This window comes from Falco peregrinus, chromosome 1 (genome assembly GCF_023634155.1).
Source record: "Falco peregrinus isolate bFalPer1 chromosome 1, bFalPer1.pri, whole genome shotgun sequence".
Taxonomy (NCBI): domain Eukaryota; kingdom Metazoa; phylum Chordata; class Aves; order Falconiformes; family Falconidae; genus Falco; species Falco peregrinus.
The window spans coordinates 18,054,991-18,070,119 of record NC_073721.1 but is presented as its reverse complement, the minus strand read 5'-3'; the positions used below and the strand labels follow the sequence as shown (position 1 = coordinate 18,070,119).

At 35.4% G+C, this 15,129-nt stretch overlaps 1 protein-coding gene across 2 annotated transcripts in view; it reads left to right on the top strand.

Moving 5' to 3' along the window:
- Nucleotides 1-15,129, top strand: part of CTNNA3 (catenin alpha 3) — a 500,914-nt gene that overhangs the window by 293,241 nt on the left and 192,544 nt on the right. For both annotated transcript variants that reach the window (XM_005235159.3, XM_027783430.2), the window contains 2 exons: nucleotides 9,314-9,394; nucleotides 14,573-14,725. In XM_005235159.3, coding sequence (XP_005235216.1) covers nucleotides 9,314-9,394; nucleotides 14,573-14,725 — 234 coding nt within the window. The remainder of the gene's footprint in view (nucleotides 1-9,313; nucleotides 9,395-14,572; nucleotides 14,726-15,129) is intronic.

Below are 15,129 nucleotides of genomic sequence, written 5' to 3'. Positions count from 1 at the left end.
AGTTCATCATAGGAAAGTCTTAAGCTGCTGCTGTAGGATGAGATTATCTCCAACTAATTTTCTATTTTCCTGCTGCAAAACTGCTGGAAAACTTTGGTGAATTGTAGATGGGTATTCAATTAAAACCTTCCGTATTAGAAACTTTGAAAATTGCTTCTTAGTAAAAAGCAGATTAACGTTAAGTATGCCTCTTTTTGTCAGTTCACTAGTATGGATGTTGCTGTGTTTCTAGTTACATTTGCCTTTCCTTCCTGCATCATCATCGAATGACAGTAACATCTGTTTAAAAGAAATTCAGCTTCTTGCCATTTCTTCCAGTAGTTTTAAAGTTGAAATAAAACCCCAAATAAAGTACAGTTGACTTGTGTGATTTCTGGATCCAGTGTAAAGACTGTCATATTACAAATACGAAGTACATGTGGCTTTGGATTTTGCATTAGAAAGTAAGCAATCATTATAATTGCTTTGCAACAGACTAATTATGATACATTAACTTCCTGTGACTCTCTTCCCCAAAGAAGTAGAAGAAAAATGCGGGTTTTTTTTAGGATCACCTTGGAATCAGGCAGAATCTTTCTCATATTGCCAATGTGAAAAGTAAGACTAAAACTGATATAATGGGATATTTGCCTTATATATTCAAAAAGAAACAATACACACTGAAAGCCGCACAGTTTCCTCTTTACCTCCTTTGGCAAAGTCGTTTTCAAGAGAATTTAAGATCCTTATTCTCTTACCAGAAACCAAGGATCCATCTCTGTCCTTTGAGACACCCTAGCTACCCTCCACAACTCAGTTGCCTGACACAGATGTTTTGGAGAGTGGATTAGAACGTGCAATTTTATGCATATTCCAGGAACATATTTTTTTTCTGAGAATTTAGGTTTAATTAGGATCTGAAAATTTCTGCTTTTTTTTTTTTTTATTAAGGGGCTATACATTCTAAATATTTTTTCTGTGGTGTTTTTTGTGGTTTTTTTTTTTTGGCTGTTTTATGTGTGCTCATTTAGAATGTTTATTTTGCAGTATTATGAACTAGATATAACTGAATGCTAAAAGAGAGTTATACTGAGAGGCTTTAAATTCAAGGCTTTTCCTGCATATTGATTGAGAAAGGGTAATTCACACAGTGAGGAAAGCCCTCAGTACTCCAATTGATATCGATGGAGGTTGAGGTAATTCATTCCTTATGAGGTACTTCACATCTCCCAGCATTAGGTCCGTAGGGAGCTGTCCATGATGGCTTGAAGAGGAAAAAAATTACAATCTCATATTGAAGCTGTGGAGGAGAAAAAAATATCTATAATGAGAAACAGTTCCACATGAAAGATTCCTTATTTGCTCAGTTGCATGTGATTTTCCATACCCTTGTTATTTTTTTATTTCTTGGCTCTTCCCCACCCCACTGCACCCACTTGTTTATCACAGAATTAGGTTTTCTTGAGTCAGGTGTCTTTTAAAAACATGCACTGGGCTTGGTTTATTAGAATAGGGAATCTGTGCTACCAAGTAAATATAGTGGGGTTTGACTTAAAATACTTGTGGGTTATTCATTCTTTGTGTTTCCTATATTAACAAAGAAGGGTAATAAATATACTTGTAAATGAATTCCTTTTGCAGACTTTTGATGTATAGTAAAAATATGCTTTGAAATGGTGTATGAAAAGACCTGGGAGCTTTTGCCTTTTCAAAGGAATTTTTGTTCTTTAAAATGTCAGAAATGTCAAGTCCTGCCTTTACTGTCTTGTCAGAGGATTCCTTGAATAACTTCTAAAATGTTCATTTAAGAGATTTCTCAGGCAGCAGTTAATAAGGTGGCACTGCTGTGAATCCTTAAAGACTTTTTGAAAAAAATTAATACAGAAAAACGTGCATATAATTGTTCATGCATCTAAATAGTCCCATTGTTTCAGTGAGATATTTGCACTCAAAAAGTTACTCTTATCTGCTTCCAGGATGGGGAACAAAGAGGTCTTTTAAAAAGTTTGTTTAAAAGCATAAGACATACTAGAAAACTGGAATTGTAAACAACTGGCTTCCTTTTGTGTTCGAATCTGACACAAACTTGTCCATTGATATCTATAGCTTTGGAGGGGATCATAGTTTTGGTTTATTTAACTAGATATATGACCTTCAACAAGGGATCTTGTTTGTTACTTGGAAGTTGTACTTTGAGGAGCAAGCTGAAAATTTTAAAGGTAAAATACTGTTTCCATTAATTCTGCATGTAAGTGGCAAATATTTCTAGGGCCTAGTGATATACAAATTGGTGCAAGGAAGTACAAAGAGGTTCTTAACAGCCTTTAAATGTCTTTGATTTTGCCTATTGATTATAAGAGGTTTTGTTCCTACTTTGCTGGGCACTCTGGGACTGGGACTGAACAGTAAGGGAACTGAAGGATTTAGCAGTCTAAAATGAGACAAGATGGCAGTAAGGAAAAAAACTTACTTGAGGGGTCTCTTTTTTATGTTTGATCTAGGAAGCAGATGCATTTGGGTACAAAAAGCTGTTTGATGAGAAGACAGCTGAGGTAACATGTTCTGGTAACAGGAGACCTATGGTGCCCCAAGAAAAACAGGGACCCCGGCGGGCATAATGCCAGAGAAGTTTCCGTTGCCGCCCGGTGCAGTTTCTGCAGCTAGCACAGGCCATGCAAAGAGCAAGGGGCAGGGAGGAGACTCACACAGCAGCCTGGTGGCAAGCAGATTGACTAGAGTAAGGCCCACTGGTGCAAGAATCACAGAACAGTAAGGGTTGCAAGGGACCTCTGGAGGTCATCTAGTCCAACCCTCTGCTAAGGCAGCTTCATCTAGATCAGGTTGCAGAGTCACGTCCAGGTGGGTTTTGAATGTCTCCAGGGAAGGTGAGTCCACAGCCTCTCTGGGCAGCCTGTTCCAGTGCAATCTCAAAGTAAAGGTTTAGATTATATGATTCTGGTTACTTGTTCCTCAAGAAGGAGGTGTTGGAGGGAGGGAGGCTATCCACGGAAATAGCTGCCCCGCATACTCACTTTTGCAAGACTGTGAAAAAGACAGAGATTATTCAAACACTGCTGATCTGGACCTTTTGTGCTGTATTATGTTGTTCCTATCATCAGGATGTTTCTCGAGCCCTGCTGTTGTTCTTGTGGTGTGGATGCCCCAGACTTGGCACTTCCCACAGGTTTTTCATAGCTAAGCACTCATCTCAGATTTCTCCATTCTTCATGTGACCTTCAAGGTGACAAGCCCTTTGCCTTCTCCCAGCAAAGAATGTAAGCAGTGAAATTAGTTCTATTTACTTATTGATGGATGAAGTACTGAGTTAACTAATTTTGGCAAAAGAAAACCCACTGTAGTCAAGTTGACAAACACCTTGGCCCTTCTCTGTTAGTTCACGTGTTTCAATATAAATGAAGATGTAACAGGATTGAACTGGATCTTCCCTTATAAAAGCCTATGGTTTTGGACTTTTTTTTGAGACAGATACTTGCAGTTACCTGTTGAATTACACAACAGGATTTGAAAGATCAGGGTTTCTCTGAGCTGGGTATGAAAAAAAAAAGTAGTATTTGTCTTTGCACAACAAATCCATTTGTTGAATTTTCCCAAGTAATGGCAACAGTGTTTCAACACACAAAAATTTGTGAAAGTGCTTTTTATACTTTTTTTTTCATCACTGTTACGTTTTTGTCTACAATTCAAAATTACTTTATAATTCAAGAGACGAATCATTTATGAGCACCATATACACCAGAAAATATTTAATGTTAAATGCTAAATTGTAACAACAGACATAAAATGCCTGGTATCTCTATAGGAACTGTGACTTAGTTCTGATATATTATTTAGGTTGGGTGAGGGTTTGTTGTTTATTTGTCTATTTATTATGGTACAATGTACGGGACCCTATAATTACTGAGTACAGAATTATTTTCAGCCAACATGTAGCCTGAAATGATCGGTCATTTAATTAGAGCTCTGACATTTATTAACTTATTATAGTATTGATTGGTGTTTACCTTTTAGCTTGACATTTCTTTGAAGATTTCCACAGAGAACTGATCTCAGTAAATGTGCTAGACTTTTTAAAAATCAAATTGTACTTGGATACATTGAACTAAATCAGAAGATGTTTATCACAGAGTCGTGGTACAGCTGTTGACATAAACTATGAAAATCACGCTAGTGAGGTTTTTTTTTTCCTATTCAGTTCTCCCAAGATTGTGCAAAGAGCGGGACAGAGACATCCCAGGAAACAAAACAGTTTCTGGCCGTAGGTTTTTAAGTATGGAAATCTATTTTCAGGAGAGCCTTTGAGTACAATATGGATTAAGTTTATAAAGTTGTTTTTAATCATGTGTGGGGTTTCAAACATTCCACTGAAGTACTACTGCTTTCTTTTAACTTCTGTTATTTTAAACCAATACTCAAGCCAGCAATGCAAGATGAACTTGCACCCAAATATCCTAAAATATCAGGAATGCCCTGAATCTCAAGCCTGCTTGTTTTGTGTGTTTACAAATAACTTTTTATAGTGGCGTTGAAGGAAAGAAATTCAGGGTGCCTATCAAGATAAATTACTTACTGCTTTGTAGTTTCTGTAGACCATGGCTCACACAGACATGTATAACACAACTAGGCTTATATTGATGTAGTCTGTTTATAATCTTATACTGCCCAGTACCTGCATATATTTATTCCTTTACAGACAACTTGGCTGAGGACAGTTCTTAAAAATTCCAAGCAAGGCTCAAGTTTAAGGTTTTGCATTCCCTACTCCATTGTCACTTTTCTTGCATAGGGGACTGAGACAGATCCTGACCACTTCTGTTTCAGTCTAGATCCTAATTCAGGTGTTCTGTCTCGAGGCCCTGCATAATGGCATGGGTAGAATCTCCTGACCGTGTTGTTGCCATACAAATACTTGAAGGAAACCTTTAGAACTAAAGTAAAATGTTTTTAAAGTTTATAGCTAAAGACTCCAGCTGTCTGGAATATGGAATTCAGAAGACATCTGCTCTCATTGTGGGTGTGATAAATTAACATTGCTCCCTTTTACTCCACAACATTGTACAGCTAGAGTCTGCAGATGTGTTTTTGAACATGTATGGCAACTTTTGAAAAACAATTACTTCATGTTTGAAACCTTGATACCTATTTCAGGTAGATATGTCAAAGCATCCAGTGTGCTTCATGAAGGCCTGTTACAATTTTCTTTTTATAGTTTGTGGGGGGTTTTAATATAAAAATTATTATTTTCGGGGATTGTTCACAAGACAAAACTTCAGCCTACCAAACTAGGTGTCTCCCATGACCCTCTATAGTGAGTAGAGGCTTAGGAGCTTCAGAGGTGATGCAAAAAGTGATTACTTTCTCCGATGACTACAGAAGGACCTCAAGCAGTGTGGCCTTGCAAGATTTAAGTAAATCCTTGTGGATACTTTTATCACTAGTACATATCCAAACAAACGGGCTCCATTTCACTTGACCAGATCTTGTTTATTTTAGTCCTGCTAATGAGAGTACTTCAGTTCTGTGTTGTAACGGAATTCTTGATTATGGCTAAAGTGGGGGTGTTCTTTGATTCACATAATGAATACTAATAGCATTTGCTGTTTTAATACCTGTGGCTGATTGTATCCTTTTATATATCCTTTTTTATATTGTTGGGTTTTTTTAATAAATTTAATCTGTATCTATTAGCCTCAGTACTTGAAGAGATTATACGATCAATTCAGTAGTTCTGCCCAAATCTTCTTTGTAATCTACTGATCAGTTTTCAGATGGGAGATACTGTGTAACTATTAGGTAAACATTTGTAGTGCTTCAGAACTATAAACAAAGTGAAATGAAAAACCTTATGAGAATTACTATTCTTTTGTTTAACGTATCTGTTCAACTCAGTGTAAGTATGAAGGTTGTAGAAATTACTGCTGTCCTTGTTAATACTGTTAACTGTTGGCGTGTACCCCCCAAACACTCCACTGGAGATTTGTTCTTGAGTCCTTCAATGTTTTGTAGCTAATGCAAACATATTGGTTTGCATCTGTATAACTTGGAGTGCAGAAGGATCTGTAATGTCTGTGAAGGTTGCGATCCCCTGCTGATATAAATGAACTCCCTTAAGAACAGTGGAGACATGGTGATTTGTTTAAACTGAGAATCTGCCCATAGATATGTACTGTATTAAATGAGAATCCAACAGGAAAGATTTTCTGCACACGTGGTTTTTAAGTCATTCAGCTAATGTTGTTTGCCAGTGTGTGAAATAGATAGGCCTGTGTCATAGGCAATATTCAGCATTTATCTTCAGACTATGCAGTGTTAATTGAAAATACTTGTTTTCACTTAGTGGAGTATTAATAACAATGTGACTTAGTGCTTGTAAAATGTTTCATATGTTAAAAATGCATTGAAATAGGAGCTGGATATTACTTGTAATGTCTTCACAAGGGAGCCATATAGCTGTTATTACATATATTTTACAGAATAAAACTGTAGCTGTCTGCAGGAAAAAAGGGAAATGAGTGAGCTCAACTGCATGATTTTTGAAATCCAAAGCCTAGAATAACATGCATAATTTTCCCAGCCCTTCTCTTAATTCAGTCACATTGTACAAGAATGAACTATTTCAGATAGACTTGTTTTTAAGTACAGCACTCATGAGACGACTGTTAATTGACGAGCAGATGTAGACTTATATATCATATATATTATGTACATATATAAAAATACATGTTACTGATAAGTGGAACGTTATGTAGAGAAGTTCAGATCACGTTTAGTTTCACTATGCCATTGTTTTAATATAGATTTTTTAAATATTAACTCTGGTATTTTTCAGCTATTAGAGAATGTAATCTTCTAGTGTAGATCTTGAACTGTTACTTTCACATACTTATTTGAGATGGAAGTCTGCAGAGGAATATAAACTTAAAGGAGTAATTCAGCATTCAGAGGTACTTGGGACAAATGGACAATACTTCACAGAACCTGGACAATGTGGCACGAGGCCATCAATGTTTAAGAGTACTCCCACAACAGACTTTGTCATCAGGTGTCCCCCTGACTTTAACAGACTATACACAATTTTGAAATACTTAAATATTTGTAAGGTTTTATCAAAACAGTAATGTGTTTTTTTGACATTTAAATTTCTTTAAGGAAGAATGAGAGCCTGCAGTTAGGAGTTTACACACGTTCTGAACCTGTCTACGTTCTACAGTTAGAAGCAGCATTTTACAGTGTATTTAGTTCTTGGGGAAAACATGAGGTGAAGAATAACTTCAATTATAGTGAGGTTTGCTTTGTATGCATTGACTATTGGCAGTTACATTAAGAATTTGCAAATAAATTATTTCTTTCCTTGTTCACTGTTAAGTATTTTTATACCACTTGCTGAGTGAGGTTATTTCATACTAGGGGCCTCAAAGGTTTAGGTTTGCATAGAGCCATTTGTATCATTAGTTGCCACCTTTAAAGTTACAGCTTACTAGAGAACTTTAAAAAAATCCCAATATTTTACATTGATTCTGTCGTTTTGGAAAAATAGGCTTTAAGTATAAAGCTTTTAAAGGATGTGCCAATGTGGAACTGCATCTGTGTCATCTGAAAATGCATAGGCATAAGCTGAGTTGTATTCACAACACTTTTACTGGTCCTCTTTAGCTAGCAGTTTCGAAGGGATCAATTTTGTGTTCAAGGCTGACAATAGCTTGCAAACCATAGTAGAAGAGTCATTATTCACTTCAGTTCCTATGCAAGCATTGGTATGAGAAATGTGGTTGTCTTACTGTGAAATAGAAAGTCAGTATCTACCTTTAGGGGATTCCCTGGAGGTTTCAAGGTGAAGTTCATACCTCTCTCCAAGACCTGTGTTTGATCATCTGTTCCCTGCAAAGACTGTAAGCAATTTCAGAAATGGAAAGTAGTAGGAAAATTTCTAAGTCACCCTGAATATATAAACTCTGTTTTTCAAAGTAATTGTTCCTTTCCATTGGTGGAGAATGTACTAATCATTTCAAGGCATTTATTACATCACGCATTAACTTTTAATGGGAAAATTATTTTCTGACCATCTCTGTTTTTTGTTTTAATATTAAGCATATTGCTCTGTTCACAGATAATTCTATTTTTTAATTTTATTTTTTAGCAAGGAAGCAACTCTGACTCAAGTATGGTATCTTATACGTAACAAGATTATACACCTAGGTGCCTACCAAGATATTACAACTTTTTTTTTCACTGGTGTTCATTTTATACAATTTACAAAACAAGACAGTCATGTTCATAATACAGACTTCCTATTGTACTATAACTGAAGCCCAAATATTATGGTCAGTATACATAGCTATTTCTTTAAAAGTTAATAGAATCTCATCCTTTCCCTGGAAATGTAACACGTATTGACTTAAGGCTTTATGTAAAGACACTTTCACTGTTTGTAGTTTCTTTCTTTGGACCAGGGCAGTCCAAGGCAGTGAGCAATGAATGATTGATTTAGAGAAATAAAGTTCATCAGACATCTTGGATTTTCATATAGTTTCTGTACTAACATGAAAAAAAGATTATTCAAAACAGCTAGTAGCCTCAGAACTACTATGGTTTTATTGTATAGAAACAGTGCTGGGCGGTGCAATAAAAGTGTTAACTGCACTTTTCAAATAGATGATAATAATATAAGCACTTTCCTTATAGATAGAAATAAAACATCAAGATTGTTCGGAAAGTATACAGCTGATTCTCTTAAGATCTCTGAAATATGCCAAAAGCTTAGTCTTCTGTTGATGCTGAGAATGAATGTGCTGTTAAGTGAAGAGACTGTCCATTTTCATTGACAATGTTTGCATTGCAGTGTCTTGGATGTTTTGAAACTCAGCCATTCTGTTTTACAGGAGTAAAATGATGAATGCGTCAGACTAAAGCACTACCAAACACTGTGGGCATCTGAATTTATAAAGTTTTGTAAAGAATTAAGATGATTTTCATATGAGTATGGTGATAATGGATTAGCATCAATAATAATAATTACAGAAGTAAACGTGGACTAAAAAAAAAGTATTATAGCAATTCAGAAGATAAAAAGCGCTTAATTTTGTTCCTATATACTGCTAGTAAAGGATATGTTTTGATTCAACAGATTATGCTTAACATCACAAATTGACACTCAATGAATACTGTGGTACTAGCTCCTGAAAAGTATAAAAATAAAAAAAAATCCTTAAGCATATATGATTTACCAAATGCTGTGGATGAACTAAGGCCACAAAGAACATGCTTGCCAAGAGATGACAAATAACTATTGTTGTGTTTTCTATCATATTTATTACAGACTGACAAGAAAGAGAGAAGTAATGCCTTGAATGTTGCAATAGATAGTATGTGCAAGAAGACAAGAGACCTCCGCAGACAGGTAAGCAACCCAGGGAACTGAAAAGGTAAAAAAGGAGACTTGAAGTACACTTTTCCAAACTGCTATTTTCTGGTTTTGTAGGACTGCATTTTGAAAAAAAAAACCACCAAGTTTTCTTCTATATTAAAAAAAGATTGAAGATAGTTACAGTATTTCACAGACTATATAAATACAAATTTTCAAAACTCTGGGGAAAAAACCCTACCAAATGATACTGGCTGAATATATGTACATACATAGGCAAAACTCTGCATATGTACATGTCTAAATATGTATTTGCTGTAGACATATATCACTAATATACTTTGAACATCAAGACTTGTTTTATTTTAAATGAGCTTGAATTATTATTGGTTGATGGAACAGATACCTTGAAGGGACCACTGAGTCATTTAGCTCTTTACAGTTGTGAGAACTCATACAACAGAAAAAGGTCCTTGAAATACCTGGTCCACAGTCCACCCCACCCATTTTGCATCCCACTATCCTAAAACTACTGTAAGACATGGGCCAAAATCCAGAACTTCAGTGTACTGCAATAGGTGAGCAGTAGATATCAGCTGTGTTTACATCCTTTCTCTGCAAGGAACATCTTTGAGAAAAATTGAAAATAATGTTGAAACTATATAATGTGCCGCTTTAGAAAAGAGAGCTATAAAGCCAGCAGTTCTTTCAGCCAGGCTGCCCCAAGGCCACACAGAACACAAGCAAATGCTTCTTTCATCCTGTGTCTAGCTGTGGCTATTTATCAACTCTCTGGTAGAAGAATATCCCTCCCAACTCTGTGTACAGTCTTACAAGCCAACCTATGTTTCAAGAAGATGAATAAATTTCTTCCTGTCTCCCATAATGAGCCAGGGGAAGCCTTGAAAGATGAGATTAATATAGTATAAATATAGCGTTTATAACTAGCTATCCAATTTCTGCTCATATTCCATCAAAAATATGTTCAGCTGAAACACCCAGAAACTTGCATCACAATCTCAGTGTGACTGGGAACTCTCTCGTTCTGTCCTATAGTCTCTTCCATGAGATAATTAAACTCTGGTTTATAACAGTTTACTGCCTCTGTTACAGAGTTTAAAATCTGTTAACAAATTAACTTTTTTTTGTTTCTATAAACCTTTCTGAAATGTTGAGGCTGAATGTGATCATGCCCACTTTATAGTCAATCTAGAACCAATAGTTTTCTTTAACCAGAATAGCTTTATGGCTTCTTGACATTTTCCACTGGGAGATATTTATGAGAAATATTTCATCTACTTCCTCCAATTCTGTGTTCATACATGTGAATTGCATAATGATTGTTTTAGGAAGAGCGCTTACTGCATGTCTGACTCCTGGTCTGGGAAACATGACATTGTGACTTTTGGGCCTGCAGATATTGCAATGGATTCTTGTTTGCTTTCACTTATGAACATCTGTTATTTTGTCTCCCAGCACTTTTACTAGAAACATGAACACTGTTATTTGGCCTACTCTTACAGCTGTTCTAATATGCACATTTTTTTACAATTAATACCGTGTACCATAGCTTGTATTACATTAGGCATGCATAGTGGATTCAGGGTTATGGTGTGCACAATGTACTCTGCTTTCAGTCAGTTACTGGGATTGCCTCTGCAAAATTGGAATTGAAGATGAAACCTTGTGAACTTGTGGTTTTCAAATTTTTTCCGGTGTAGTGCACAATAAACAAAAGCATCATGTAAGTGCTGGCTCCATCACCACCTGATTGTGAGTTATGGAACATCTTTGTAGACCAGAGTAAGTGAAGGAAGACTTGTATTTGGCAAGATTTGAAGGCAAAAATAGCTATCTCAGTGTATTGTAGAAGTTGTAAAAATCTCTGGTTTTTCAAATGAAATTATTTATATTCACTTCAGGAACTGGGCCAGTACTTGTGGGGATTTAAAACTATTCTTGTATTGTTTTGATTTTTATTTTTATTGTGCTAGAGATATGCATGTAATCTCTGTGTGTGCAGCTTTACTTAGATCATTGCTTTCCTGCCCAGTAAACTGTATGAATATTTAGGAAGGAATTCCCATTTCTAATTCTGAGAAATTACCATACTTGTTTCCTACCTCCTAGCTGTTTCCCAGCATAGCGTTGAATATACTGCACGGATATTTCTCCTATGGTTGTTCTGCAGTTTTGGTTGGTTGTTTTTTTGTAATGTTATTCTTGATGATATTCTTACATTTCTATGTTGCTTCTTCATCGTGGATAGCTTTTTCTGAACTCAAAGGAGATCGCCTTCCTGGCATCCCTTCTAAACAGGATACAGAGATCCCTCAGTAATAACTAATCTTAAGTTTTTCCAGGACTTATACCAGTGTAGTCGTGTGCAGCTGTAGGCAAAGAGATGTAAATGCAATTTTCTGTACTCATTAAGATACTGATGTTTAATAGGGTTGCAAACAGCTGCTGGGATTTTATTCTCTACCCTTCACTGTTTAGTTTTTACAAACTTATGCCCCATGTTTTATAAACAACACGTTTCTTTGTTATTTTTTAATGCACTATGATATCAAAACAAAAACTCTCCATGCTTCCACTTCTGTAACAGTCTGCAAAAAGGGTAAGAATAGGACCTTGCACCTTAAAAATAAAACAATTTGTCAGACATCATCCTCTCTTTGCTTTACCTCTTCTGATGGTGTCTCTTACACTTAAAAATATGAGCAAAAAATTAATTATAGCACAATAACTTCCCTAGTACTGCCTGCTAGCACTGCTGCTGCTGTTCTTTGTCTGTTTATATGTCTCTCTGTATGGCTACTTAGCTTTTAGCATTTTGCTCTAGAGGTGGCCAGAGTCAGAAACAGACTTACTTGAGTCATGGAAAAAATTATGATTAGGATGAAGAGAAATAGATATTGCTGTAGATATTCCTTTTTTCCTTTGTCTTTTTCCTTTCTTTGTTGAACATTGTATTTCTTCGTTCTTTAATGCTAGACAAGCCATATTTTGAAAATCTTAGCTTCATGTATTTTTTTGCATAGCTGAAACAGGAACATAGTTTCAAACTTGTTTGTATTCAGCAAAGACATGGCATTATCTCTTCTTCTTCTTTATTTTATTTTTTTTTTTAAGAAGAGGCATTGCACTGTTTAATTGCAGAACAAAGGATTTCTTTAGAACAAAATAATAATTATAATTTATATGTGAAAGGTTAATTAAACCAAGCAAACCAGTAAAAAGCTACAGCAAAGAGTTATGTGAAGAGAGATAAAATTAGGCTGTTGGTTTGAAAATTAGATGCCTGAAGCTCACCACAAACGTGACTAAGGTCATCACAGTCACTGGTCCTCAAATAGTACATTAAGGCTGAAAAAGCGCTACAATCTGGGCTATGCAAAACCTAAAAATATATCTCTTGGAGATAATGAATCATTGGCCATGGATATGGTTCCACAGCTTTTTGTTGCTATTGTAAATTGAAATCTTAATGTTTAAAATGTGATTACTCAAGGTCATTTTTAGATACTTAATTTTAAGCAGATGAGTGTGTCTGTTTTCTTCATTTGGACTTTTCCAGCCTAGGAATTTTAACGGGTAACTTGGCAGGACTGAAGGTTCAATGTATTTTGCTCCTGGTAGTAAAACTTTTTATTATTTCTTTCTTTATATTTTTTAAAATTCCAGCCTGAATAATTCTGGGATTGTGAAAATGACAGTAAAAATCCAATTTTTTATTGGAATCCCATAGCCTTTGTCTTTGTAAATTACTATTGAGTGCATACAACGTATCCAGATAGTGTATCCTATAGTAATAAACTGCAGGAAGTTAGAAGACAAAAACCAGATCCAAATGTAAACTTACCTGTATTTTTTGGGAAGATTTGGTAGTCCCATTTGCCTGGTGAGTCAATGAAAGCTGGCTTGTGATGGTGAGGCTATCCAAAAGTTAGTGGTGGGATTCATATCCAAATCTTGTCTTAATAATCCACAGATTTCTCTATTATTTCAGATTTGCATATTAACTTCCCTACCTACAAAGACAGAACTATCCAAAAGATTGTGGGGTTTTTTGCATTTTTCTAGGTGTAGCAGTCTTTACTTCTACTGAGTTTTCACATAGATATATTGGAGCAAAATGATAAGTGAAAATGTGTCCTTTGGCAACAAACCTGTCAGCATGCAAGAGCTTAAAAGCCTTTTGTGTTCTTCTCTGTTCTAATCAATATCTTTTATATGTATTGTAAAAACAATTTTTTATTCCAGGAAATTCAGTGAACTTGATACTTCAGTTGCACTGCATGAATTTTACTATTGGTATATTTCTTGTTGTGGTCTATGATTAAAATGAACAATTGCCTTGTGGTGGTTTATAACATGGAAAATGACCTCTTAAGTGAAGTAGTGTCCCACTGATCAGTTATAAGCTTACATGAAACCTAATTTAAGAAAGGTAATTTGTAGCAGAATATTACACTTCTTCAACAAATTAAGAAATTCAAGAACAATTAATTTAAATAGAGAAAATTGAACTTCAGACTCATTTATAGTTCTTCTTGCTCTATTAATCTGTTACCAGGTGGCATAATCAGTAACCTCATTGATATAATTACCATGAAGGCTACCATTTTGCTAATCAAACTGTATCATTGAGTTTTCCAACAAGACAGAAACTATTTGGGTAGTTCTGCTATTAGGAAAACGTGTGATATAGACTATTTCATAAGTACAAACATAATTAAATTAACTTTTTTTTTTTTTTCTGGTAAAATGAAATAGCCTTCTCCCTCGGCATCTGAACTTCAAGAAAAAAATACCCAAGAGACACTAGTTTTGGTCTAACAGTAATTTTTCATGTGTGGAATCACTGAAGTAGTCTATTCTATTCATTAAAGAACATGAGTATTTGTTTGACTACCTTGATTTCAACAGAACTAGTACATGTTGTGTTTTATGTATCTGTACTCACACGCGCACACACACACACACACACACACACATATTTAGATGGTGGTATATTAAAATTGTCCCTAAAATTAAACAGTGTAATAGATAAATTGCAGCTGTGGTAGGTTTCAGACACATAATCCTGCAAATAATGCAGGAATACAGTGTGTACACATTTATGTTATAAAATACTAATGGACAGTAATGAGAGTAGACTTTAATAAATAGTCTTATTAGCAGCTACTAATGTGATGCTTTCTTTTGCAGCTCCGTAAAGCCATTATAGATCACATCTCAGACTCCTTCTTAGATACCACTGTTCCACTCCTAGTTCTCATTGAAGCTGCTAAAAATGGAAGAGATAAAGAAATAAAGGAATATGCTGCTATATTTCGAGAACATACCAGCAGGCTTGTGGAGGTATGTTTGATGGAGTTGCACTTTTTTTGAATATATGGTATAACTGACTTGTCACTGCAGATTTCCTTTGCTGGCAGATATCATAAAACAATTAAGCCTGCCATTTCAGGGAAGAATAAATAAATGGCCTAGGGTAATAGTAAACATACTCACATTTTTTATATAATGGTATGCAGTAAGAGTGGATTTTGTGGTATCGGCATTTATGTAGTGTTTAATTGCATAGAAGTTAGCTGGTGGGGAATTCTAATTTAAGAAATTAGTGTAAGCCTTTCCACAAAGATACTCAGTGGGAACGGCATCAAACATGCTTCTAAGGAGTATTAGCTCAAAGTGTTCAGAATACTTCTACCTAAACTACGTGAGATGCCATATTAGTGGTAACTGTTTGCCAGCTTTCTCAC